Source organism: Rissa tridactyla, chromosome W (genome assembly GCF_028500815.1).
Source record: "Rissa tridactyla isolate bRisTri1 chromosome W, bRisTri1.patW.cur.20221130, whole genome shotgun sequence".
Classification (NCBI taxonomy): Eukaryota; Metazoa; Chordata; class Aves; order Charadriiformes; family Laridae; genus Rissa; species Rissa tridactyla.
The window spans coordinates 25,483,553-25,508,181 of record NC_071496.1 but is presented as its reverse complement, the minus strand read 5'-3'; the positions used below and the strand labels follow the sequence as shown (position 1 = coordinate 25,508,181).

Here is a 24,629-nt window from a genome sequence, read left to right as displayed (position 1 = left end):
GGATGTTGGTGCTCCGGGACACCAATCCCACAAGGGCCCCCTCAGAGCAATGCGAGTGCCCCCACAGTAGCAGGGCTTGCCCGGAACGGCAGACAAACCTACCCCTGAAACCGGAAAAAAAAGAAACGGCGCATGCCCAAGGAAAGGATTTTCCAGTAAACGGAAAAAAAGACAGATTCACCCTCGGAATGAACGAGCGGACAATACCGCATCCCGAGCCACCAACTCGCCTTTCCCTAAAGTACCAAAAGGAGAGCGATAAGTAACTCTCTCTCCGTGGAGTACTGTAATAACTGAATTGCTAGTTTTAGCCCCGCCCTTGTTAGCGTGACGGAGGCGGAACCAGCGGGCAGATTTTGGTAGGTCGTAGTGACGTATCTGCACTGCAGCCTGGCTTGAGACGGGGTGAAAAGGCGACGAGTACCAATTTGGCTATTGATCTAGCCTATAGCAGTTACCTTGGTGGCTGCAGGATCATTGTATTCCACTATGTTCAACGTGGAAAGCCTAGAACGGGCCGAGCTTGGGGAAAGCCTCCTTACATGGGTGAGTGCCTGGGCCCAGTAGGCCGCTTCGCCTGGAGCAAGGTAGTCTGGTTGGAGGCATCCGTTGCGGTGCGCGTCTGTCCGCCTTCTCTGGTCTTCCTCTCCGCGGCTCTACGGGTGGCTCCGGGGTCTCTGTCCGTTACCGGACAGAGATCTGCATCCCAGGACACACCCTCTCTCTCGGATGGGTTTGAGTCCTTCTGGGGTTGGCGGAGCCCCGGTGGACCTGCCCCGCCTGAACAAAGCCCCGGGGCGGGATGGGGGGTCGTAACCGCCGTACGTAGAGGTCTCCATAGCCTTAACTCTGCTTCTGCCGGGAAAAACAAAGGAGCTTGCTCTCCGCGCGCTCCTGCACAGGAGTAAACAGGTTTCAGTGCGTCGGAGAGTGGTGTGTATTTCCTTCCTGTCGCGTGCCTGGACTTGGTGGGCAAGTTGTTATCCACTGCTTTGATCGTGCGTCCCCAGTTTCTCATGTCTTGTTCGTGGCTGCGAAGTTTTTGTGCTGTGTTTCCTAACCGTTGTCTGCGTTCGACCTGGACTGCGTGCTTCAGTAGCTTCATGGTGTGCTTTTACTCACAGAACAGTCAGAACTTACCGGACATTGAACTTGCGTTTGCAGCTACTCTGCATTTTGAGACATGGAACATACCTGTGTAACTGTAACATAATTGTGAAACTGCTATTTCATTAGCAGTTGACTTGCTAGTTTAGCTGTCTAGAATCATTGGCTTCCCAAACACGCATTAAGAAAATTGCCAAGTAAATATCTACTATATGAAATTGTGGAACATTTCTGTTTATTCTCAACAAGAGAGAGGGAGCTGGAGCAAGCTGTGAAGTTCATGAAAATTATTGGGGGTATGGAAATAATAATTTAGATTTCTCTGTGAAAAATAGAAGTGGATAAGGAAGGGACATCCAATACATGTTAAAAGGGAGTGGGTAGCTTGAAATGTACACAAGACTGATTTTTATGGGAAGAGATGTTTATATTATGCCCTAGCTGCAGCAGGGTCTCTCTTTCCTTTGCATTCCTGCTAATTCTTGTTCGAATTCTAATTCTTAACCAAGGTTGTTGTTTGTTCTCCTTTTTGCTCTCTATGATTTTTTTCCGTCTCCTCCCCCGCAGATGTCAGAGGAGACATGAGAGTACTGCTGAGCTTCATGAGGAAGCATACATGTGTATGAACCATGGGAAAGAAAAGTCAAGTGAGAGGCTTGTTTTAAGACTGGTACAAGGAAGGAAGGTTCACAGGAGGGTGATAGAAAGAGACCTGTGTTGCTAGTATCCATGTGCTCCTGCTTTAGTTGTTTTAGGTATGCTTCCCACCCCAGTCCCAAATTGCTTCTTGGCTCTTTAACTTTTCAAATAACCTACAAATTAACTCTTGCTGTGCTTCCCATCGTCTGCATGCAACCAATATCCTTGTGAGCTATTGTAATTATTTATTTTTCTCTTATATCATAGTGGTCTGTTAAGAGTGATCTGAACTGTTGATCCTATTTCTTATCCAAATTTACATTTGATTAAAATATCTTTGTATTGTTAGAGCAAAGCTGCTATATGAAAGCCTGTGTCAATAATTCTTAAAGAGATTTTAGGACTAGAAATAGTCTGACAGTTATTTAAAATATGCTGTTCAAATTTGGTTTTAAAATAATTTAAATACAATTTCAGAAAAGCTAAAAAATATTTCATAACAATAAAGTATTTGCTAACTAGCTAGAGGACTAACAAAATGCATAGTTAGAGGCAAAGGCTTCTTGGGGGGAGAGGAGGCTTCCCTGTACAGCTAAATATTATATGAAACAATGCTCTATATGTATTCTAAAGGACTGTTGTCTTGCTCAACTTCTGCGTGTGGTCAGATCTAGTAGAAGTTGGGATAGTGCTGATAAAAAATGAAGTAAAATAAAAAAATAGTTCTTGTTTGTGGAGGGGATGAGGACCCCTAGATGAAACCTGCTTGTGAACCATTAGGAAACAAATTTTTTTATTTTTTTTTTCCTTGCATGGCACTGAAAAGTATTGGAACCAACTAGTGATTGTCCCTGCCATGTTTCAAATTTGAAGATGAGGCGATCAGTTTGTTCAGTGGTAGACTTTATTGTTACTTTTGAAATTTTTTTACAAATCTGAACCATTAAAAAAAATCACCTTGGGACAAGGAACAGGAAAGAATGGGAAAGTATGAAATGTTAATTCTGCTTTATGGCATTGTCCATCTGTATGAATTATGTACTTGGACATGTGGTCATTCTTAATCAATAGCAAGTATTTATACTCCTTGATCAAGAAATTGCATCTGTGCAGATGGATCTTTGTATCCCTGAAGTCTAGCGTCCCATAGACCATTTACTGAAATATTCCATCTAATCTATGCCCTTTACATTTTTTTTCCCATTCTTTGCATGCTGACCTAGCTTCTTCTGGTTTTGGTTAGCAAGAATATTGGTAAGTAATTCTTAAATGGTATTAGAATTAGTCAACACTGTTGTGTTTCTTAGGTGAATGTGTGGGGTTTTTTTGCTATTTTAGCCATTTCAACATTTTTGTGTGAATGTGGCTTTGAAAATAGCTCAGTTCAATTTAAAAAAAAAAAAAAGGTGATTCAGAATTAGCTTTTGTTCTGGCCCTATCTGGATTTAAAAACTGTTTTGGCTGAGCTGGATTTACACTTGGTCTGCTGGGATGCATCACCACTGAAATTGAAAGACGTGAAACTTGCAAATGAGACCTTGAGGGTTTTTTAGTTGCAAGTGAAATGGGTAATATAAATAAATAAAACTTTTATTTGTCTGGCTCTTCCCTCAAGTCCCATAATGATTCTTGGGAAACTGCTCATTTAGATGGCAAGAGAGCTGTTACAATTTTTAAAAGACTGGTCATCTGAGATCTATTGTGCCGGAAAAATTGTGCTTAAGAACTGATTTAACCTCCTTGGATTGCTTGTAAAAGCAATTCACATCCATAGTGAAGTACTTCAACTTGTTTGTCAATGTTTTGAGGAGATAAGGCTTTGCAGAGGTCTGAGAAACTGTTCAACCTAAACTGTGTTGCTGGCATTGATGTAGATGACCTGAAATTGTTCCTCTCTGACAGCCTGTGCTTTTGATGGATGAGAATATCCCTCAAGTCTCATATATTGCATGCCTGAGATTACTATATTTGATATTTTTAAACCAGAGCAAGCCACTTTACCTATAAATGTTTTAGTTTTATTTTTTAATACTCCCCTCACTGTTTTGGGTCATGTTAAAGTTTATTATTGGTCTCTGTTATAGTCTCAACCATTCCATGATTCTATTAACATCTTCATTAATAGTCTGGATGATGGGGCAGTTTGCTGATGACACAAAACTGGGAGGAATGGCTGATATTGTTGTCCCCTAATCGGGGTTTCAGGTTCGTGCCTGGTGCACAGGAGCCAATGAGCACAGAGAGTCGAGATCCACCTTCTAACCTTTAATGCAGTTCTGTAGAGAAAGGGGTGCCAGGTGATAGTTCACAAAGCTAGTGTACCTCTTCAGAGGGGTCCCAGGTTTTTATACAGTTTACAACGAACAAAAAGGTACACAATACTTGTTCATTGGTCACCTTTTGATTATATAACTAATGCCCTTCTGCGTATTCTCTGATTAGTGGCTAGTTCATTATACAAAGGTGATCTGTCATTAGCATGTAAGGTCTCCTCCCAGGGGTGTGATTTTTACCATGCTAATTAGTCTTAGGTTACTTTAGGTTACCTTCGGGCAACCCCTCTTCCTCCTGAACCCACCCCCCTAGGAGGTGATTCATCCTTGTTGGCATTAGCACATTCCTGTGTTATCTTGTTGAGGATCACAATATGCCAGAGGGTCATGCTGTCATCGAGAGGGACCTGAACAGACTGGAGAAATGGGCTGACAGGAACCTCATGCAAGTTCAACAAGGGGAAGGAACAACCCCAGGCACCAGTACATACTGGGAGCCACCCAGCTGGAAAGCAGCTTGGCAGAAAGGACCTGGGGGTCCTGGTGGACACCAAGTTAAACATGAGCCAGCAACATGCCCTTGCTGCAAAGAGGGCAAAATGTATCCTGGGCTGCATTAGGAGCATTGCCAGCAGGTTGAGGGCAGTGGTCCTTCCCCTCTACTCAGGGATGGTGTAGCCACAGCTGGAGCCCTGTGTCCATTTCCAGGCTCCTCAGTACAAGAGAGACATGGAGCTACTGGAGAGAGTCCAACAAAGGGCCATGAAGATGTTTAAGGGACTGGAGCATGTCTCCTATGAGTAAAGACTGAGATTGCTGGGACTGTTTATTCTAGATACGAGAAGGCTCAGGGGTGATCTTATTGATATACAAAAATACCTGAAGGGAGGGTGCATAGAAGAGGGAGCCAGGCTCTTTTCAGTGGTGCCCAGTGACAAAACAAGAGGCAATGGGCACAAATGGAAAAACTGGAGGTTCCCTCTGAACATCAGGGAACACTTTTTTACTGTGGGGATGACCGAGTGCTGGAAAGGGTTGCCCAGAGAGATTGTGGAGTCTCCCTCCTTGGAGATATTCAAAAGCCATCTGGACATGGTCCTGGGCAGCTGGCCCTAGGTGGCCCTGCTTGAGCAGGAGAGTTGGACCAGATGACCTCCAGAGGTCCCTTCCAACCTCAACCATTCTATGATTCTATTATGGCATTCCTCAATTTCATTTATCTCTTGGATTTAGAGCATTGTTGTATATGTTCCTGAATAATTTTTTTTCAGGGTTTTAAACACCTGAGAGAGCTTTTGTTTCCTGCTTTTTCAGCAGATTGATATGATGTTTCTTGAGACAGCCAGGGTAGCAGGAACTGGAGTGAAACTGAGCAAGGGACTGGAGCCCAACTACTAACATATCAGAATTGATTGTTCTAAGCCTTAGCAGTGTTTTCAGCCCACTGTCATTGCAGAATTAGTATCCTACCAAACAAAATTTCCCAAAAACCTCTTCTGAGACTACTCAGTATATGTACCCAAACAGCATCGCAGCCAAAGCAGTCTAGAACAGTGTGGCCATGGAGTAAACCTGCTGTGTTTTTAAAATTCTTTCAGCATATCTAATAGAGGTACACAGCATCTTTTCTGTTTCTGTTTAAAACTTATGACTGATCAAGGTACAGACACTGAGGTTCTTTGCTGTGGGTGTTGCATCAGGAGTGTTTTGAATTCAGTTATATCTTCTGTCCATGTCTGAAGACCTTGGAGTTTTCATACGTGCATCAAACAGAACTAAGGTCTAATACTGGGGAAGGTTGCTCAGCAGTTGCTATTTAACCATCAGGATTCCTCAAAGAGGTCAATGCTGGCTGGTTTTCTGTAGCAGATTGCAATGGAGATGTCAGCAACTGTCCCTCCGCTATTGTGGTAACTGTTGTATGTTATTCTGTTGTATGTTGCCTCCATTGAGTTGTACCTTACCTACTTTCCTTTTCTTCTTGTCTTGAAGACCAAATAAAAAGAGGAATTTAGATGCTTATTTCCTTGGCAGAGGTGTAGTCCCAAAGAGGGGAGACACCAATGTACACACAGAGCAGAGGTATTTATTTAAATTATTTCTGCACAGAGATGGGTGCTAGGTGGTAATCCACAAAGCTAGCACACCGGTCTACAAACTCTTTGGTAAATTTATACAATTCAAAACACAGAAATACACACCCTTATTTATAATTATTGGCTAGTACCTTATCTTAACAATTTCTATTGGTTAGTACAGTCTCTCACTTTCATTTAAAGCTATGATATCCTTTAATTGATGTGCACATGCTCAGTCCAGTGGTGGGGTGGTAGGTCTGCCCAGTCTCTAATTGAGTCAGTGGTCGTGTGGTCGGGATCTCCCACTGCCGCCTTTACCTTTCCCCCAGTTACTGCAGATCTTTAACTTCATGCTTCCTTTAGAGGTTATCCAGCTTTCTATCCAGCTTTGCCACCTCCTGATGTTCCTCTTCAAGGGTATATTCATTAGCAAGGCATGCATTGTTTATACAAAGTGTCCTGTTTCACAAGACCTTTTTAACCTTTTTATAGCTCTTTGTTCTTGCTCAGTGAAAGATTCCAATTTCTAAAGTACATCAGAGGTGTTAAAACTCTCCATGAAGTGGGCATTCTGTAAATACTGTTCAAGGCCTCTCTTTTGGCTACTTCCATTTTGAAAGTATTTCTAGCTCTTTACGTGGTATCAGTCCTTACTGTTCTATTTGACTTTATCCCTTTTGGCTGAAAAACTTCCTCAGTGTGGTATTTGTGTCTTCTACGTGCTACCCATTCCAAACTGAAAGGATCTGCCTGCATTCATAGGAGATCTAGAGGCCATCTGAACGACTCCTGACAGAGACTTTGATCCTTCAAGAAGGGTACTTGTGTATTTTTTTTGTAAGGTCCATTTGTGAAGTAAGTCAAAGTTGCTGGAATTCACTAGTTCAGCTATGTTTTTCCTTTCCTCTTAGTTACTTCCTTACTTTTTATGCTATAGTACTTTTGGTCTTTGTGTGTCTCCTGTGTAGCCTATACTTTAAGCACCTGTTTTGGTTTCTTGTGAATGACAGGATTGCAGGAGACTAGCTAAGCCTCTTTATTCTAGTCATTGATCACCAATCACAAAGTTGTAGTCTTTCATTTTTTCTTCTGAGAGTGATATCATATCTGCACCAAGGAGCTCATGGGTATTATTTGTGCTATCTAACTAAGCTTCTGACTATTACTGTATATTCTTTGTGGAGGTTTCATTGACTGTTGGGAGCTGAAACTGACTGGGAACTGAATTTAGATATCTAAGTTGGACAGCAAGTGTGTATTCACACTGCTTATGTTTCTGGTGTATTAGAAGATTTGGAAAATTAAAGTCTGTATTTTGCATATTTCAGAGTTGCAGATCATTTAATGGGGCATAGCCTTTCCTTTGTTCTAGGGTTACATAAGATAAAGCTTTGAGGGACATTGTTTGACACAGGCAAGAAGGTATTCTTAGCTTTATTATGGGTAAAACTGAGAGGGAAGGAGCGGCAGAGAGAAACTGTTATGCACTGAGCTGCTTGGGGGGGGAGGAGTCTGGAATGAAGAAGTAAAGCTGGGCATGAGAAAGGGGGGAGGAAAGGTGGTGTTTTAATGTTTCTCTTTGTTTCTCACGACCTGAATCTATTTTAATTGGCAATAAATTCAATTAAATTAATTTTCCCAAATTTGAGTCTGTTTTGCCTATGATCGTAATTGGTAAGCAATTTCCCTGTTTTTATCTCAACCCATGAGCTTTCTCATCCTAGTTTCTTCCTGTGTCCTGCTGAGGAGGGGAAGTGAGTGGCTGGGTGAGCATTTGGCCCTTAGCCAAGGTTAACCCACCACAATACCTTTGGGGGAAGAGTTCTTTATTCCATCTGTCAATAAAGATGGTGCTTTTCATCTAAGCTATACCTGCAAGAAGGTGGAGTTCTGGGCTTCAAATGACTTCTTTATTCTGCAGGAGCACAACTGTTATCTGTGTTCACCTATGCTTTTTAACATAATGTTTGAAACGTGTTTAAATCTGAACTACTAGTCTTCTAAGCTTTCTTCTCCAAACCCTATCTGAGAAGTTAAAGGACTTTGTTTTGCCTTATGCTGTCAAATAAAAACTATACACCTTTGCATGTCAAACATTGTTTAAATAGGGTATACTTTTCTGGTGCTGTTCAGTTTTCCAGTAATCTGACAGTCTTCATCTGTGATAACTGGTTTTCTTCATGGGTTTGAATGTTATTCTGCCACATAAACCAATGTCTGCTTTTAGGGAATAGTTGCATTATTTTTGTTCGATTAAACTTTGTGGAGTGTTGCAGGGAAAAATCTTTCACATAATTTAAATCAAATGAGGATCAAAGTTTTCTATTGATTTATTAACAATACATGATCAAACAGCAACAATTGAACATTCAGAATCCATATCAATAATACAACAGATAAACCACAATACTAAACATCTACAAAATGTTAATAAACACCTACATATTTCTAAATATGCTTCTGTTGCTACTCCTAAACAATCACACATGCACACACAGAGTTAACATCCCCCCTCCCCCCCAAGGCAGTGTAGGGTAACAAGCACACCTCCCTTTCTGGTAGCGTGGGTTACCCTACTTGCACATCCCTTATGTGGAACATGCGGGTGCTGCAGCTTTAGGTGTGCCCATGCTGCTCCCTGCAATCTGTTAATGCACATGCCAGTGAGAAAGCCCCCCAAGAGGTCACCTTTGCACCCCTGAGGGGTGGACCCCTACTTGGTGCACCCTGTACTGCTGGCCCAGTAGCTGGATGCAGGCTACTCATGAGGGAGGAGGCTGCTTTGCTAGGCCTAGGTGGAGGTTGCAATGCCAGCAGGGCCACTTCTGGCAGCATCAAACCCAGTTTCACTGTTTCTCTGTTGCCATTTCTTTTTCCACATTTGCAAAATTTTACTGCTTCTTTTCTACTTCTTTTTTTAAGATGACGTCACCCCCGCTTCCTGACAAGTCTCTTCTGTAATTCCCTAGTTACTATTTAATCCAGCTGATGGTCATCATCCTCTTCATTGTTATCAGTTTGGGGCAAATGCCCTCTCAGACAGTTGTGGGCATCCCATTCACACCCACTGTTACACTCACATCCCTATCTTATCGGTTGTTGTTATCCAGGCCTTGTTGCCAGGAAGAGGCCTTACAGACTGCCCCACAGTGGTGGTATTATTCTTTAGGTTATGTTGTTATCTATATTTCCTCAAGAGCCTTGCAGAAGACCAACACTGGTTGTGGGTTTTTTTTGAGAATGTGTTTATACAATTATATTATTTGACATATATATTATGTTATTTTGACACCAGGCAAGTAGAGATATAGGTTTTTAGAATTTGATGCTCTGAAGGGTAAACTAGTGGTTCTACTCTTGTAAACTCTGTTCTCAATATTTTGTTCTGTGATATGCTTCTGGTTTTAAAAGACAGGTTTTTTTCTGTGGTGTTTCTGAAATTCATCACTGCTTGGTGAGGTGTGTATACATACGTGTACACATATATACGTGTCCTAAAAAGGGTGAATGTGCATAAATGAAGTCATATATTTGCAATTGACAATATTGTCAATGATCTTTTTTTTAAGACAATAAGAAAAGGAATTTTGACAAATTATTTCAAAGTATGATTAAGTAGATAAAAAGTCAGAAAGAAGTGTTGATTTAGGCTCAGGCTATTCAAAAATTACCTATTGTATACTGTATTTTCATTTTATCATCACAATTGCTCTATTGTTTTTTTGTTATATAAATACCCTGAAGCCATGCTGACTACTCTTGATGATTTTTATGTCTTCACTCCTTCTTGTCTGTGTCTGGAAATAGTTTCCAGGATTAGCTGCTCCATCACCTTCCCAGGGATGGAGGTGTGGCTGACCAGCCCGTGGTTTCCTGGGTCCTCCTTCCTGCTCTTCTTGAGCATAGGAGTGACATTTGCTTTCCTTCAGTCCTGAGGCACCTCTCCCGGTCACCATGATTGATCAAAGATTTTTGAGAGTGGCCTTACAATGGTATCTGCCAGCTCCCTCAGCACTCATGGGTGCATCCCATCAGGCCCCAGGTCATCATCTATATATAAGATCCTTGAAATTCCCTTTCCATGCTTCTGAATTAGCAGTGCTTGCATCTTGTAACTTAACCTTCATTTACAGACCAGAAACTCTTCTGTATACAGCCCTTAATGTCTGTAATTGTAATAAATGAGTGCTTCAAAATATTTGGAAAACTAGCAGTGTAAAGACCTGCTAGTACTCAAAGAATTATGCTCTTTTCCATCTCATATTATAGAGGAGTTAGGTTTGGAGTACATCTCTCTGGAACATATAGGAACTTTGAGTAATCAGTGTTGTGTTGTTTTCTTTTGTTTTTTGGGTTTTTTGTGTTTTTATTTTATTTTATTTTTTATTTTGTTTTGTTTTTAACCAGTTCTCTTATGTACATTACATTGAGAAAGTGTGATTTTCAGAATGCTTAAATGGGAGAACACAAGTCTCATTGATTTCCAATTTTTTTCAGTGTGTTAAAAAATGCTTTCAGAAATCCCTTTGTTAGAAATATGCTGTAGTTGAGTTTTCAGTGGTTTTGGTTGCAAAAATAAAGCTATTTAGCAATGTCTCCAGTTTGTTTTACTGATTGCCGTTCAATATAAAACTTTCTACCTCTCTACCCATACAATAAATGTGTACTTTTTAATTCTAACAACAGCAAATAAAATAAGCACCAAAAGGTTTTCAAAAGTAAAAGAATAAAATAACTTCTTTTTTTCCCCTTCTTCTTCAGATCCAGACATTTGACACTGAAACACCATGCCAGACTATGGAAGACTTAACGAATGGGGTTGTGATGGCTCAGGTGCTCCAAAAGATGTAAGAACAAATTTGTTTCATGATTTTTAGTGCACAAGTTTATCACTTGTACATTTGTCTGAATTTGAGTATATTTTCTTATTTCAAATTTGGCCAGTATTCAGTAAGTACTCAACTGAACTATTTAGCCAGTGCTTTTAATCTGGAATATGGGTACTACTTTTTTTCTCCAACTTTCAGATAGTTATTTTAACACCAGTTAATATAAGCCTAAAAAAATAGTATTTGGACAAGATGTTGATCTAGTGCTAATTTTATTGAAAAGTAAATTGGGTTAAAACTGAGCTTATATGTTCACAAAACTTAAATTTCATCTTAAACACTTGAAGCCAGTGCAAGGTAAGTTATTAGCTTGGGGCAGCATTTGAAGTTATAGCACACTGTATCACGTGTTAGAATTGCAGTAGATAGAAAAGATGAAGCTGCTAAACTTGTCAGTGTTACTGCTCACACTTTTGCTATCATTTTTATGAGAGTTAGAGGGGAGTGCAAATACTGAACAGGCATCAAAAATTACTCTGAAACCGGAGTTAGTCTTTCCAGGTCATGTCTTAGTTGTATTAGCAGGGCGGCATGAGGAATTTGGATCAAACAATAAGACTTCTGTGAGAAGGGAGCAAGGCAAAATGCAGCATCACAGCCCTGAACTTCGGGAGAGCAGATTTTGACCTCTTCAGGGATCTGCTTGGAAGAATCCCATGGAATAAGACCCTGGAGAGAAGAGGGGTCTAGGAGAGCTCGTTGGTTTGGGTTTTGTTTTTTGTTTTTGGTTTTTTTTTTCAAGAGTCACCTCCTCCAAGCTCAAGAATGGTCCATCCCAACAAGCAGGAAATCAAGGAAAGGTGGCAGGAGGCCTGTATGGATGAACAAGGAGCTCCTGATTAAACTCAAGCATAAGAAGTGGTAGCAGGGAAAGGAGACCCAGGAGGAATACAGAGTCACTGTGTGAGTGTTCAGGGATGGGATTAGGAAAGCCAAAGCCCATCTGGAGTTGAATCTGGCAAGGCACGTGAAGGGTAACAAGAAAGGATTCTACAAGTACATGAACAGCAAAAGGGAGTCTAGGAAAAACATGGGCCCACTGCTGAATGGGGCAGGGGACTTGATGATAAATGGCATGGAAAAGGCTGAGGTACTCAATGCCACCTTCACCTCAGTCTTTCCTGGCAAGACCAGCCTTCAGGAATCACGGCTACTGAAACAAGAGGGAAAGTCTGGAGCAAAGAAAACTTGTCCTTGGTGGAAGAGGATTAGGTTAGAGAACATTTAAACAAGTTGAACACACACAAATCCATGGGACCTGATGGGATGCACCCATGAGTGCTAATGGAGCTGGCCAATATCATTGCGAGGCCAGTCTCGATTGGTCTTTGAAAGTTCGTGGTGATTGGGAAAAGTTCCTGAGGACTGGAGGAAAGCAAATGTCACCCCTGCTTTCAAGAAGGGAGACCCAGGGAACTACAGGCCAATCAGCCTCACCTTGATCCCTGGGAAGGTGTTGGAGCAGCTAGTCCTGGAAACCATTTCCACACACAGACATGAAGGAGTAAAGATGAGGGATCCAGACTCTTCTCGGTGATGCCCACTGACAGGAGAGGAGGCAATGGGCACAAACTGAAATACAGAAATTGGAATACAGGAAATTCCATTTAAAGATTAGAAAATACCTTTTTACTGTGAGGGTGATTTGAACATCGGAACTGATTGCCTAGCGAGCTTCCCTTGCTGTAGCTGCCCCTGCTTTGAGCATGATTTTGAGGGGCCTCTTCCAGTCTTAACTATTCTATAATTCTATAAGCTGAATGGCTTTGTTTTGATAATGTAATTTTAGTGGTATGCAAGGACATTACATTCTTTGATTAAAGGAAAGGGAAAATCACTATTATGCTGGATAATAATAAATTTTGATTAAAACCAGCATGCCAGTATATAGTCTAGGATGTTTCTGTATACTATCTGAATTTGAGAATGAAATGTTTTGAAATGCTTATGTTCAAGTGTATTAGCTGTCTAAACTTGACACTGTGCACAGTGTTTTGGCTCTTGGGGGATCATAGATAAGCATAGTAGTTAATATATTGTAGTTAATATAGTAGTTAATATATATCTAGAACTACCTGTTTTCAGAGAGAGTTTTTTTTAACCTTTCATTAGAAGAAGTTTCAGGTAAGAGAGAAACATATCTGTTGTGGGAAGCCTAAATAAGTCTAATAGCTTAGTAGTGGAAAAAAGATGGATTTTTTAATGGAAGTTCTGAAGAAACAGTTATTTTACTAAAAGAACAAATACAGTCATCTGGAGATTTCTCACATACTTCTCCTGTGAAGAAAGTGAAGCATCAATTATTTATAAAAATAATAAATGCTGTCCTCTTTATACTTTGCTTTAAGAGAATCTTTGCAATCACAAATGTCGGCAGTCCTAGCTGCTTCAAAATAAATGAAAAATCTTCAGGTATTTTGTGTTGACATAAAAGAAGACAAAAGATAGAAATGGTAGTTATAATCCAACATTTAAAATAGCATATTCTTAAGTTTTCTGAAATGTGACTATCAGTGTTATGAGTCTAATAATAAATTGGATGCTGTTTCTTTCTTCAATATTGTAAAATTCTTCCTCTCTTACCTGCTAAAGTAGAAGAGAAATTTATCACTGTCGTGGCTTTGGCCAAATTGGCCAATGGCCAGCGACAGATGCGCTTCCCCCACCTCTCACACACGGAGAGGAGGAGGAGGAGAGAAAAGGGATTTATGAGTTTAGAACAAACTAAACTACTTTAATGAAATATTAATAATAAAATAAAAAGGAAAATCATGAAATAGATACAATATATACAAAACCGTATTAAGCTCCCAGGATGATGTCACCAGCAGGCACTGGGGAAGCCCCAGACTGGACTCAGCGACAAGTGGGAACCGGGTTCCAGAGTTGGAGTCAGGAACACACGGATCGGGATCAAAGGCAGATGAACAGACAGGGTCCTCCTTGGAAATCGGCCATCGAAGAAAGAGAGCTGACCCTTTTGATCCCTCAGCTTTTATACTGAGCATGGGGCAGATGGGACGGAATACCCCTGTTGGTCAGTTTTGGGTCACCTGTCCTGTCCGCTCCTCCCTGCAGGTGGGACCCCTCTATGCTTTTCCACTTCCGACCCTCCAATGGGGCAAATAACGAAATCAGCTGACCTTGGTTGTTATAGCGATAAGCATAAGCAAGACCCTCTCTGTGTACCATTCCTTGGCACTAATTGTAAACATTGGTCTTATCACTCTGAAAACGAACCATTTTCGGCACAATATGCTATTAATTTCAGAGAGTTAGAAGAGGCCTAGCTAAGAAGTAAAATTACTGAACAGAAAGTTGTTTCTGTTTTACCTCAAATCAGGACAATCACATAGATGGTAAACAAGCTTAGTAAATTCTGTAAAATGTCAAGATTTTTATGAAAATTGTCTATAAATTCTTTGTTGGAGCACTTGGTAGAGAAAAACATGATTGTGGCATATTGAGTTTGGATGTTCATCAGTCATCAACTTGTGCAGTTTTCCTCATAGAGTGCAATTCCCGCTTACTTCATGATGTCAGCAATTGATAAGTGTCATTGTTCTTTTGTTAGCTTTTTTAAACTGTCTAGTTCAAGGACTGGTCAGAATTGTGATATAAAAAAAAACAACTATGCCTTGATTGTATAGCAAAATAAAGCTTGAATAACAGACCTCAATAATCTTTACTGATAGTATTTTTAACTTTTAACCTGTTACTGGTGATTCAGGATGCTGTGCCCCCCACCAAGTAAGCAAGGAAATCTACTCTGAGATACTGTTTTCAACTGTGATTTCAAGTGATTTCTTAAAAAGAAAAGCATGTACCATGTGAATATTTGTTTCTGTAGCAGCACTTGAATTTTATTTTTCCCTTAGCAATTGTCACATCAATACTGAATGTTAGTTTGACTTTGTCAGTGTACCCAGAGAAGTTTAAGTAAAGATCAGCTAAGCAATTGCAAGTCTGCTGTCTCATGCAATAATTTGAGCCTAACAAAATTAGTCTTTGGCAATCTTAACCTGTGTCAACTCTAATTCAGATTTACCACTTTGCATACTTGTGTAATGAAGATATTGATTCTCATGTATGGTTTTAACAATAACCTGGACTGTATTTCTATTGAGAAAAGCTTTGGAGCAAAGGAATCGCAGCAACAAGTTGATCTTAGAATTCTAAAACAATGATAAGGTATGCATGATTTCTAAGGAAAAATACGATTGCTTGATGTAGCTATCAAGGGTAGCAAACACAATAGACAGCTGTGTCTGAATGTGGAAGGTGGGCACATAGATGTAGTCACTATGTTTGGTCTAAATAGTTAGTTTAAAAAACTGGTAGGGAGCCAATAGACAAAGCCATTGTAGCGAATACAAAGAGAAAGCATTCATTGCTGTTAACAATTTGAGAAACAAAATTGAAACTAGTCAAGTTCTCCATTTTGCTACTTCAATTCAAACAGGTACTACAGAAAGGATACTTACTGAAGTAAGGTGGGAACATTCAGACAAATAAAAGGAGTTAGAATAGAAGAGAGGAGTCAGTCATTTTTTCTGTATCAGCAGCACTGGTTCCCTCTCTGTCCCAAGAAGGAGCACTAAGTAGAAGAAAGTTGACACATAAGTAGAAATGCATAACAGCAAGGCAGGTGGGTGCTAGAAGTTATTCAGAAGTCATGTGTTAAAGTTTAATAGTGAATAATAAATTAGGCCTAAAAGCAATAGATTACTATAAATAAGGGTATGGAGCCTGGATCATAGGCATGTAGTCTCTGACTTACAGCTGTCATCTTCAATGAAGAACTGAAGTTTTTTACCTCACTCTTCCAACACTTCAGCAAGTGCATCTTAAAGACAAATTTAGAATGGACACTGGAGTCAAAATCCACTTAAAAATTGTTTATCTTTTTCCATTGAGAAAGGCAAACTGCTACTTCTGTAAATGATGTTTCCTGAAGTTTTGGGTTGGGTGGGGTGTCACTCAGTACAGCTGCCTCTAATTTAAGGTCCTCCACCAATGTGTGTTCGTTGATGCTGATAACATCAATTGCATTGGGGAAAGGAAACAAAAGATGGACAAAAAATTGACTTCATGTGGTCTGAACAGTAATGGAGTCTGACAATATGTTATAAACCAAAGCTTTATTGAGGCAGTAAGAAAGAGGAGCAATGACGCACCCATACGGTGACTCACCCAATCACCAATAGCAAACACAGGATCATAAGCGCTGCCATGGCTCCAGTGGGGCCACTTGCTCTCCGGGTCATCTGGCAGCAACAGCCAATCGTGCAAATGCCTTTTGGATGCAAGTAAAACTCACACTGCCCCTTGGCTCCACCAATGGCAGTGTGATTTCAGAGAATCATACCTTACATGGAATGTGGGCAGCATCCTGCCTAGCTGCTGATGTTGGTCAAGGGACAGGGTGTCAGGAGGTGGCAGGCGACTCCTTTTGAATTGTTATTTCTTTTTTTTTTTCTTATCCCCTCTTTCCTTCTCCTATTATACTGTCATTATCTTGACTCACGAGTTTTCTCATTTTTCTTCTTCCTTTACTCTCACCTGTCCTGCTGGGAGAGGGGGGAGTGAACAAGTGGCTGTGTGGGTGCTTGGCTGGCTGGGGTCAGCCTACTACAATAAAAAATCTGGAGAAAGTCTGAGGATGTTGGGCTTGTTCATTTCTTGCACTGATCCAGTGATCTAGGCATATTTCTATAGAACACGGCTAGTATTACAAGACAGTTGTCAGTTGAGAAGTCTAAACTTCCTATTCTTTCCATTTCTTTACTTACATCATCATGGAAATGGTCTACTAGGTGCTTATCAAGGCAGGTTATTGTAGAAACAAAAACAAAACTAGGACAGTAGTTTATGGTGAGGGGCAATTTCAGAGTGATTCTTAATTGAGAGAAAGAACCATAAAATTTGTTGGCAATGAAAGAAGCAGAAGAAAATCGCCTGTTCATCAGATGATAGAACAGCCATCCCTTGTGTTAACTGGCTAGGAAGGATCAGGAGCTCCTTTGATCTTGAAAATATGTTGGTGTCGCTATTTTTTTTTTCTAGGATAAGATGTTATCCCAGGTGTACAAGGACCATCAGCATGAAACCATGTAGCAGAACTTCTCTGTAATAAAGCTACTGAAAGAGACTGTGGAAAAGGGTACTTAGAGGGAGTTATTGACACCTTCAGAAGCTTTTCACCAATGTAGAACATGATAAAATATGGTATAAACATGATGCAAGCAAGCAAGAGCATTTTTACCTACAGATACAGGTGTCACTATAACAATCCTGAAGGACACTTATTTTTATCTTAAAATCATCATCTTTGAAATTCAGGTTAAAGTACTAATGAATTGGATTCTCCAGTGCTAAGTTTATTTTATCTGAAAATATCAGCCTTCATTTTGGAGCTGAAATACTTTTTTATTCCTAATGATGTAGACTTTGCTTGAACCTTCAAATGTGAAGGCTACCATTCCCTCTGATTAAAACAGGGAAGAAATGCAGTAAAATTAATATGCCTGTATACCATCAAAACTGTTGATTCTTCTAGGGAATGTAATACTTCAAAAGTAAAGAGTAAAGATTTGAGACAAAGCAAAATGATTATGGATTGGATATGAGTGGTCTGTCTGGCTAAAAATGTGCAGCTTGTGATATTTCTAGCAGATAGAAGTGCCATAGATTATTACTTGGATAAGTTATCTTTTTCTTCATGGTGTGGTGTTTGGTTTTTTTTCTTTACTGTAATGTTATTCATCAGTGTCAGTATTTCTTACCCATCTATTGGTATCAGTGGAAAAGAATAATTCTCTGTTGTACAGTAGAGTAAGTTTTCTCCTTTCTTCCATCTCTGGAGACTGTTTAGTATCTAGATATCTTTGGGTACAAGTGTTATACAGTGTAGCATAGCTTGTGTGTGTTAATATGTGCAGAATCCTAAATTTTGCATTTTTTCCTCAACTGATGCCTTCCTTGTTGAATATTGCATATGCAGTGTTAGCCATTGAGTTCCTCCCAAGTAAATGTCTCCTTGTGGGCATTTCTGTTTTGTTTTCCATCTTGCTTTTCAGACTAGTTTTTTGCGTTTTTTTTACAATGAAAATATAAGGCCAAGAACTGACATAATCATGGCATTGCAGCCTTGAAGCAGCTGAAAATGTTTATGACCGACCATGGCCTTTAAGGATGATAAGATGAGGCCACTTAAGAAAGTCCTCTTGGTCTTCTTTGCCAGTGAAGCACGTACAATTACGTCCACTTGGCATCTCTCTGGAGAATACAGCAGTAAATTTAATAGTGTTTGACAGCAACATGTGATAGTTTAAATCCAGAAATTAGGATTACTTTTTGTGAAACTGAAGCCTGGAGATTGACTACTACATTGACTCTCAAGAGTCAATTACCCTTTCAAAAAATGCCATTCTTTTTTGGACTGTAGTGATTCTTTTTCATCTGAAATATGAGTCTTTCCTTATATTGGCGTATTGATCTAATACCACTTATTTTTAATGCCTTGTCTCTCTCTATTTCTGATCATAACACTGCCCTAAATCTGTGTTGTATAATGGAAAATATGACTTCAGTGAGCATTAGGAAATGTTACCCTTTTAGATAATCTTGTCTCTGAATTGGGGGGCAAGAGGGAGGGAGTGTTAGTTGTCATGAATAAGTAGCTCACGGAAGATGTGCAAGAGAGGAAGGAGGTTTATAGAAATAGCAGCATGCTATACAAGCAATAGATGTTCTCTTTTTCTGCGTCTATCTTGATTGCTTCATCAGAGTGCAGAAGATAGAAAATCCTTTAAAGAAAGGTAATAGCAAATCTTTTTGTGAAGAATTGCCATGAAGAAATATTTGGAAAAACTGTGATGTTTGAAAGAAAGCACAACAGATAAGTATGTTCTCAGTAGTAAATACTTAATTCCAGTGCTGCTTTTAACATTTTTGAGTGTATGAAGGCATAATATTTTGTTCATTCTCAAGCTTTCCTGTTGGAGTGTTGCAGCCAGCATCGAGCAATAGTAATTCTTGATGTGTGGGGAAAAAACCTTAATTTTACTAATGTTTTCAAGTGTTGCAAACATGTTAGTTTCCCCAGAGAGTTTAAGCCCCAGCATTAGCCGATAATCTGTAACATTACAGAATACAGGTTGTAGAGAGGTGGGTGTTGGCCTCTTCTCCCAGGTGAATAATGACAGGACCAGAGGAAATGGTCTGAAGTTGCAGCAGGGGAGGTTTAGGTTAGATATTGGGAAGAATTACTTTACTGAAAGAGTGGTCAGGCACTGGAACAGCCTGCCCAGGGAGGTGGTGGAGTCACCATCCCTAGGGGTATTTAAGAAACATCTAGATGTGGCACTTCAGGGCATGCTCTAGTGGCAGAGATTGTAGGGTTTTTTTTGTGTGTGTGTGTATGGTTGGACTCAATGATCTCAAAGGTCCTTTCCAACCATGAAGATTCTATGATTCTATGATTAAGAAAGGAACACTTTCAACTTGGAGACATGGAAGAAATTTGCAAGATGCTTTCCAAGTGTTGCAGTTTCCTCAAAAGTATTAATTACCCACAGCATGCAGATAAAGCTGGGATATGAGCAGGGTGTAAATACTTAGATAAATGAATAATAGCGGGATTCTGAACTTTTTTATACTGACCATATCTATATAGGTAAGTCACTTAAATCTGCCTAAAATAGATGTTGAGTCACTAAAGTATCAGTACTTGAAATTTGCGTTCTTAACAAATGTTCTAACTTTTTATGTATTTTCAGAGATCCAACTTACTTTGATGAAAGCTGGTTAAACAGAATCAAAACAGAAGTAGGAGATAATTGGAGGCTAAAGGTATTTGGTTTGTTTTGCTTTCCTACAAATCTGTTTATCAGTTCTTAGTACAATATTGTTTGTGCTTAAATTGTTTGTGCTCCACTTTGCTGCGGAGACGAGCTTCAGGGCAGGTAAGTCTGCTCTGTGGAAGCGATCTGAAGCCAAAAGGGCCGTCGAAAAGCTCTTTTTGGGGCTTCTTAGAAGTCGGGAAAAGCGGTGTGCCTGTGCTGGGGGCTGACAGCTTGTGGGCGGACCCAGCAACACCCACCGTTTAGGGTCCGGGAAGGCACCGGGAGGGCAGTGACTAGTCGATGCCCGCAGAGCACAGGGCAAGCAAATCGATTGTGGGTGTCCCGGGCGGGGTGCCGCAGCTGTTTGCAGCTCGTTGGGCTGTTTCAGCTGCTGTTTGCAGCTCGTTTGGCAGGACACGAGGTGCTGTACTGCACTCAAGGAGTGATGGTGGCCACTCAGAGGAGGAAGACTGTGTTCCCAGCACCCACCCAAATGGATATTGGTATCTAGGCCAGAGGCTGTGAGCAATGCCACAGCCTTTCACTGGCAGCGGGGGACAATGCTGACTACAGCTGTGTGCAGTGTGAGCACGTTGATGACCTGCTCAGCCGGGTGGCACAGCTCCAAGAGGAAGTGATGGAGCTCAGAGAAGAGGTGAGTAGATTGAGGAACATCAGAGAGAGTGAGAGGGAAATTGACCATTTCCACAAACTGCTCTCTATAAAAACGGAACGGGAGGTAACTCTTAGTGGACCAGAGGATTCCATATCCTTTCACCAGCAAGCCCCCCAGCCGTCCCGTAGTAACCCGCATGAGCAGGGTCAATGGGAACAGGTCTCTGTCCGACGGAACAAAAGAAAGAAAGGGAGGAAGCAGGTTCCTTTAAGAAGTGCACCACCTATAGTGCCCTTGCAGAACAGGTATGGGGCTCTGCAGGAGGAACTGGTTGTAAGCAAGGAAGAGGGCTCTCGAAGGCCAGAAGAGCCACCAAGGCCAACTCGCCTCAGGCTGGCCATCAAAACTGACCCTGAAAAGAAAAATCATTGTTGTAGGTGACTCCCTGCTGAAGGGAGCGGAGGGACCAATATGCAGACCAAACCCGCTTCATAGAGAGGTCTGCTGTCTCCCTGGTGCCCAGGTAAAGGACATCGTAGGTAAACTCCCCACCCTTGTGAGCCCTTCAGACTATTACCCACTTCTGGTCTTTCAGGTGGGAAGTGATGAGGTAGCAATGAGAGGCTCACAATCATTTAAAAAAGATTTCAGGGCCTTAGGGCAACTGGTAAAGGGATCCAGGAGCTCAGGTTGTGTTCTCCTCCATCCCTCTGACATCAGCGATGGACGAGGGAATATGTAGGAGGAGTGAGCAGGTCAATTCATGGCTCCGGGACTGGTGTCGTAGACAGGGCTTTGGGTTTTACGATCACGGCTTGGTATATGAGGCACCAGAGCTGCGAGCAGCTAATGGGATGCACTTATCCCAGAGGGGGAAAAGGATTCTGGGGCAGGAGTTGGCAGGCCTCATCGATAGGGCTTTAAACTAGATTTGAAGGGGGAAGGGGTCAATAATTTCATGCTTGCCTGTGACAAACAGTGGGTCAGCACATCGGGGGCAGAGGGATGGAGTCCTAGTAAGGGCTCTCAACTTGTTGCCCTAAGGTAAGCCAGAGATGACGCACCGGGACACCCCAAGGGAATCAAGGGGGATTCGCGCAAGAGGGTGACACAGCCAGCCCAGCTGAAGTGCCTCTATGCGAATGCACGCAGCTTGGGCAATAAACAGGATGAATTAAGGGCCACTGGGCTGCTGGAAAGCCATGACATAGTGGTTATTACTGAAACTTGGTGGGATGATTCCCACGACTGGAATGTAGGGATAGATGGATACAAGCTCTTTAGGAAGGACAGGCAGGGTAGGAGGGGAGGAGGTGTTGCCCTCTACATCAGTGCCCAGCTAGAATCGATGGAGCTCCACATGGGGAAGGACGATGAGCTGGTTGAGAGTGTACAGGTTAAGATTAAAGGGAAGATGGGGAAGGCAATGTTACAGTAGGGGTCTGCTACAGGCCACCTGACCAGCAGAGCCAAGCAGATGAGGCCCTCCATAGACAGATAGAAGTGGCTTCGCGTTCACAGGCCCTGGTCCTCTTGGGGGATTTCAACCACCCTGACATCTGCTGGAGGGACAACACAGCAAGGCACCAGCAATCCAGGATGTTTCTAGAATGCATTGATGACAACTTCCTCCTCCAAATGGTAGAGGAACCAACAAGAAAAGGTGCTATGCTGGACCTCGTTCTCACCAACAGGGAAGGGCTGGTGACCAACATGAGGCTCAGGGATAACCTTGGCTGCAGTGACCACAAAGCAATAGAATTTAAGATCCTCAGGGCAACTAGGAGGATGTATTCCAAGCTTACGACCCTGGACTTTAGGCATGCAGACTTTGATCACTTCAGGGATCTGCTGGCCAAAGTGCCATGGGACAAAGCCCTAGAGGGAGGGGGGGCCCAGGACAGCTGGTCAGTATTCAAGGATCACCTTCTCCGTGTCCAGAAGCAAACTATACCGACAAAGAGGAAGGCAGGAAAGAATGCTAGGAGACCTGCCCGGATGAACAGGGAGCTCCTGGACACACTGTCACACAAAAAGAAACTTTATAAGGGGTGGAAGAAAGGACAGCTGGAATGGGGGGCATATAAAGAAGCTGTTCGAACAGCAGGAGACCTGGTGAGAAAAGCTAAAGCTCAGTTAGAATTAAATCTACCCAAGGAGATCAAGGGAAACAGCAAAAATTTCTATAGGTACATTAATGGTAAGAAAAAGACTAGGGAGGGTGTGGGCCCCCTCAGAAAGGAAATGGGAGAACTGGTGACAAGTGATATGGAGAAGGCCGAGGTTCTCAATGACTTCTTTTCCTCAGTCTTCACTGGCAAGGGCTCCAGCCACACTCCTGGCATCACAGAAGACAATGGCAGGGGTTGGACAGAACTGCCCATTGTAAGTGAAGATTAGGTTCGTGACCATCTGATGAACCTGAAAGTGAACAAGTCCATGGGACCCGATGGGATACACCCACGGGTACTGAAGGAACTGGCGGATGAGGTTGCTAAACCGCTCTCTATTATATTCCAAAAGTCATGGCAGTCTGGTGAGGTCCCCACTGACTGGAAAAGGGGAAACATAATCCCCATTTTCAAAAAGGGAAAGAAGGAGGAACCAGGGAACTATAGGCCAGTCAGTCTCACCTCTGTGCCTGGTAAGATCATGGAGCAGATCCTCCTGGAGGCACTGCTGAGGCAGAAGAATAACAAAGAAGTGATTGGGTACAATCAACATGGCTTCACCAAGGGCAAATCATGCCGGACAAACCTGGTGGCCTTCTACGAGAAGGTCACAACATCAACAGACAAGGGGAGAGCAACTGACGTCATTTACCTGGACCTGAGCAAAGCCTTTGACACTGTCCCGCATGACATCCTGGTCTCCAAGCTGATAAAATATGGGTTTGATGGACTGACAATTCAGGGGATAAAGAACTGGCTTGATGGCCGCACCCAAAGAGTGGCTGTCAATGGGTCCATGTCCAAGTGGAGTCCCTCAAGGATCAGTATTGGGACCGGTCTTGTTTAACATCTTCGTCAGTGACATGGACAGTGGCATAGAGTGCACCCTCAGCAAGTTTGCTGACGACACCAAGCTGTGTGGGGCGGCTGACACGCTGGAGGGAAGGGATGCCATCCAGAGGGACCTGGACAGGCTGGAGAGGTGGGCCCATGCCAACCTCATGAAGTTCAACAAGACCAAGTGCAAGGTCCTCCATCTGGGTCGGGGCAATCCCAAGCACCAATATAGGCTGGGCAGTGACTGGCTTGAGAGCAGCCCTGAAGAAAAGGACTTGGGGGTGCTGGTGGACGAGAGGCTCAACATGAGCCGTCAGTGTGCACTAGCAGCCCAGAAAGCCAATCATATCCTGGGCTGCATCAGGAGAAGCGTGGCCAGCAGGTCGAGGGAGATGATTCTGCCCCTCTCCTCCACTCTCGTGAGACCCCGCCTGGAGTACTGCGTCCAATTCTGGAGCCCCTACTACAAGAGAGATATGGACGTACTGGAACGTGTCCGGAGAAGGGCCACGAGGATGATCAGAGGGCTGGAGCACCTCTCCTATGAGGACAGACTGAGAGAGTTGGGGTTGTTCAGCCTGGAGAAAAGAAGGCTCCGAGGAGACCTTATAGTGGCCTACCAGTATCTTAAGGGGGCCTACCAGAAAGCTGGTGAGGGACTTTTTAGGATGTCGGGTAATGGTAGGACTAGAGGGAATGGATTAAAACTAGAGATGGGATGATTCAGACTGGATGTTAGGAAGAAGTTCTTCACCATGAGGGTGGTGAGACACTGGAACAGGTTGCCCAGAGAGGTGGTGGAAGCCCCATCCCTGGAAGTTTTTAAGGCCAGGCTGGATGGGGCTCTGAGCAACCTGATCTAGTGGGAGATGTCCCTGCCCATGGCAGGGGGGTTGGAACTAGGTGATCTTTAAGGTCCCTTCCAACCCTAACAATTCTATGATTCTAAATAGTAATGTCTTTTTAAATTACCATTTTGCTTTATAATAGAATATATTGAATGTAAGATGATTTTAGTTGTTTGTTACATTATTATTATTATGCTGTACTTTAATGAAGAAAAAACAAACAAAAGTTGAGTTTGTAAATAAGTTTCAATAACTTAAGATGAAAAATAAATCTTAAAATAAATTGTATGTTTAAATCAACATTTGAGCAACTGAGAAGTGTGAA

General features: G+C 42.0%; 1 protein-coding gene across 1 annotated transcript in view; it reads left to right on the top strand.

Annotated features, from left to right (window-relative positions):
• Window positions 1–372: 372 nt before the first annotated feature.
• The window catches only part of LOC128901960 (protein Hook homolog 3-like), a 120,611-nt gene continuing 96,354 nt past the window's right edge, over window positions 373–24,629 (top strand). The window contains exons 1-3 of the mRNA XM_054184165.1: window positions 373–546; window positions 10,859–10,944; window positions 19,767–19,839. Coding sequence (XP_054040140.1) covers window positions 490–546; window positions 10,859–10,944; window positions 19,767–19,839 — 216 coding nt within the window. The 5' untranslated portion in view covers window positions 373–489. The remainder of the gene's footprint in view (window positions 547–10,858; window positions 10,945–19,766; window positions 19,840–24,629) is intronic.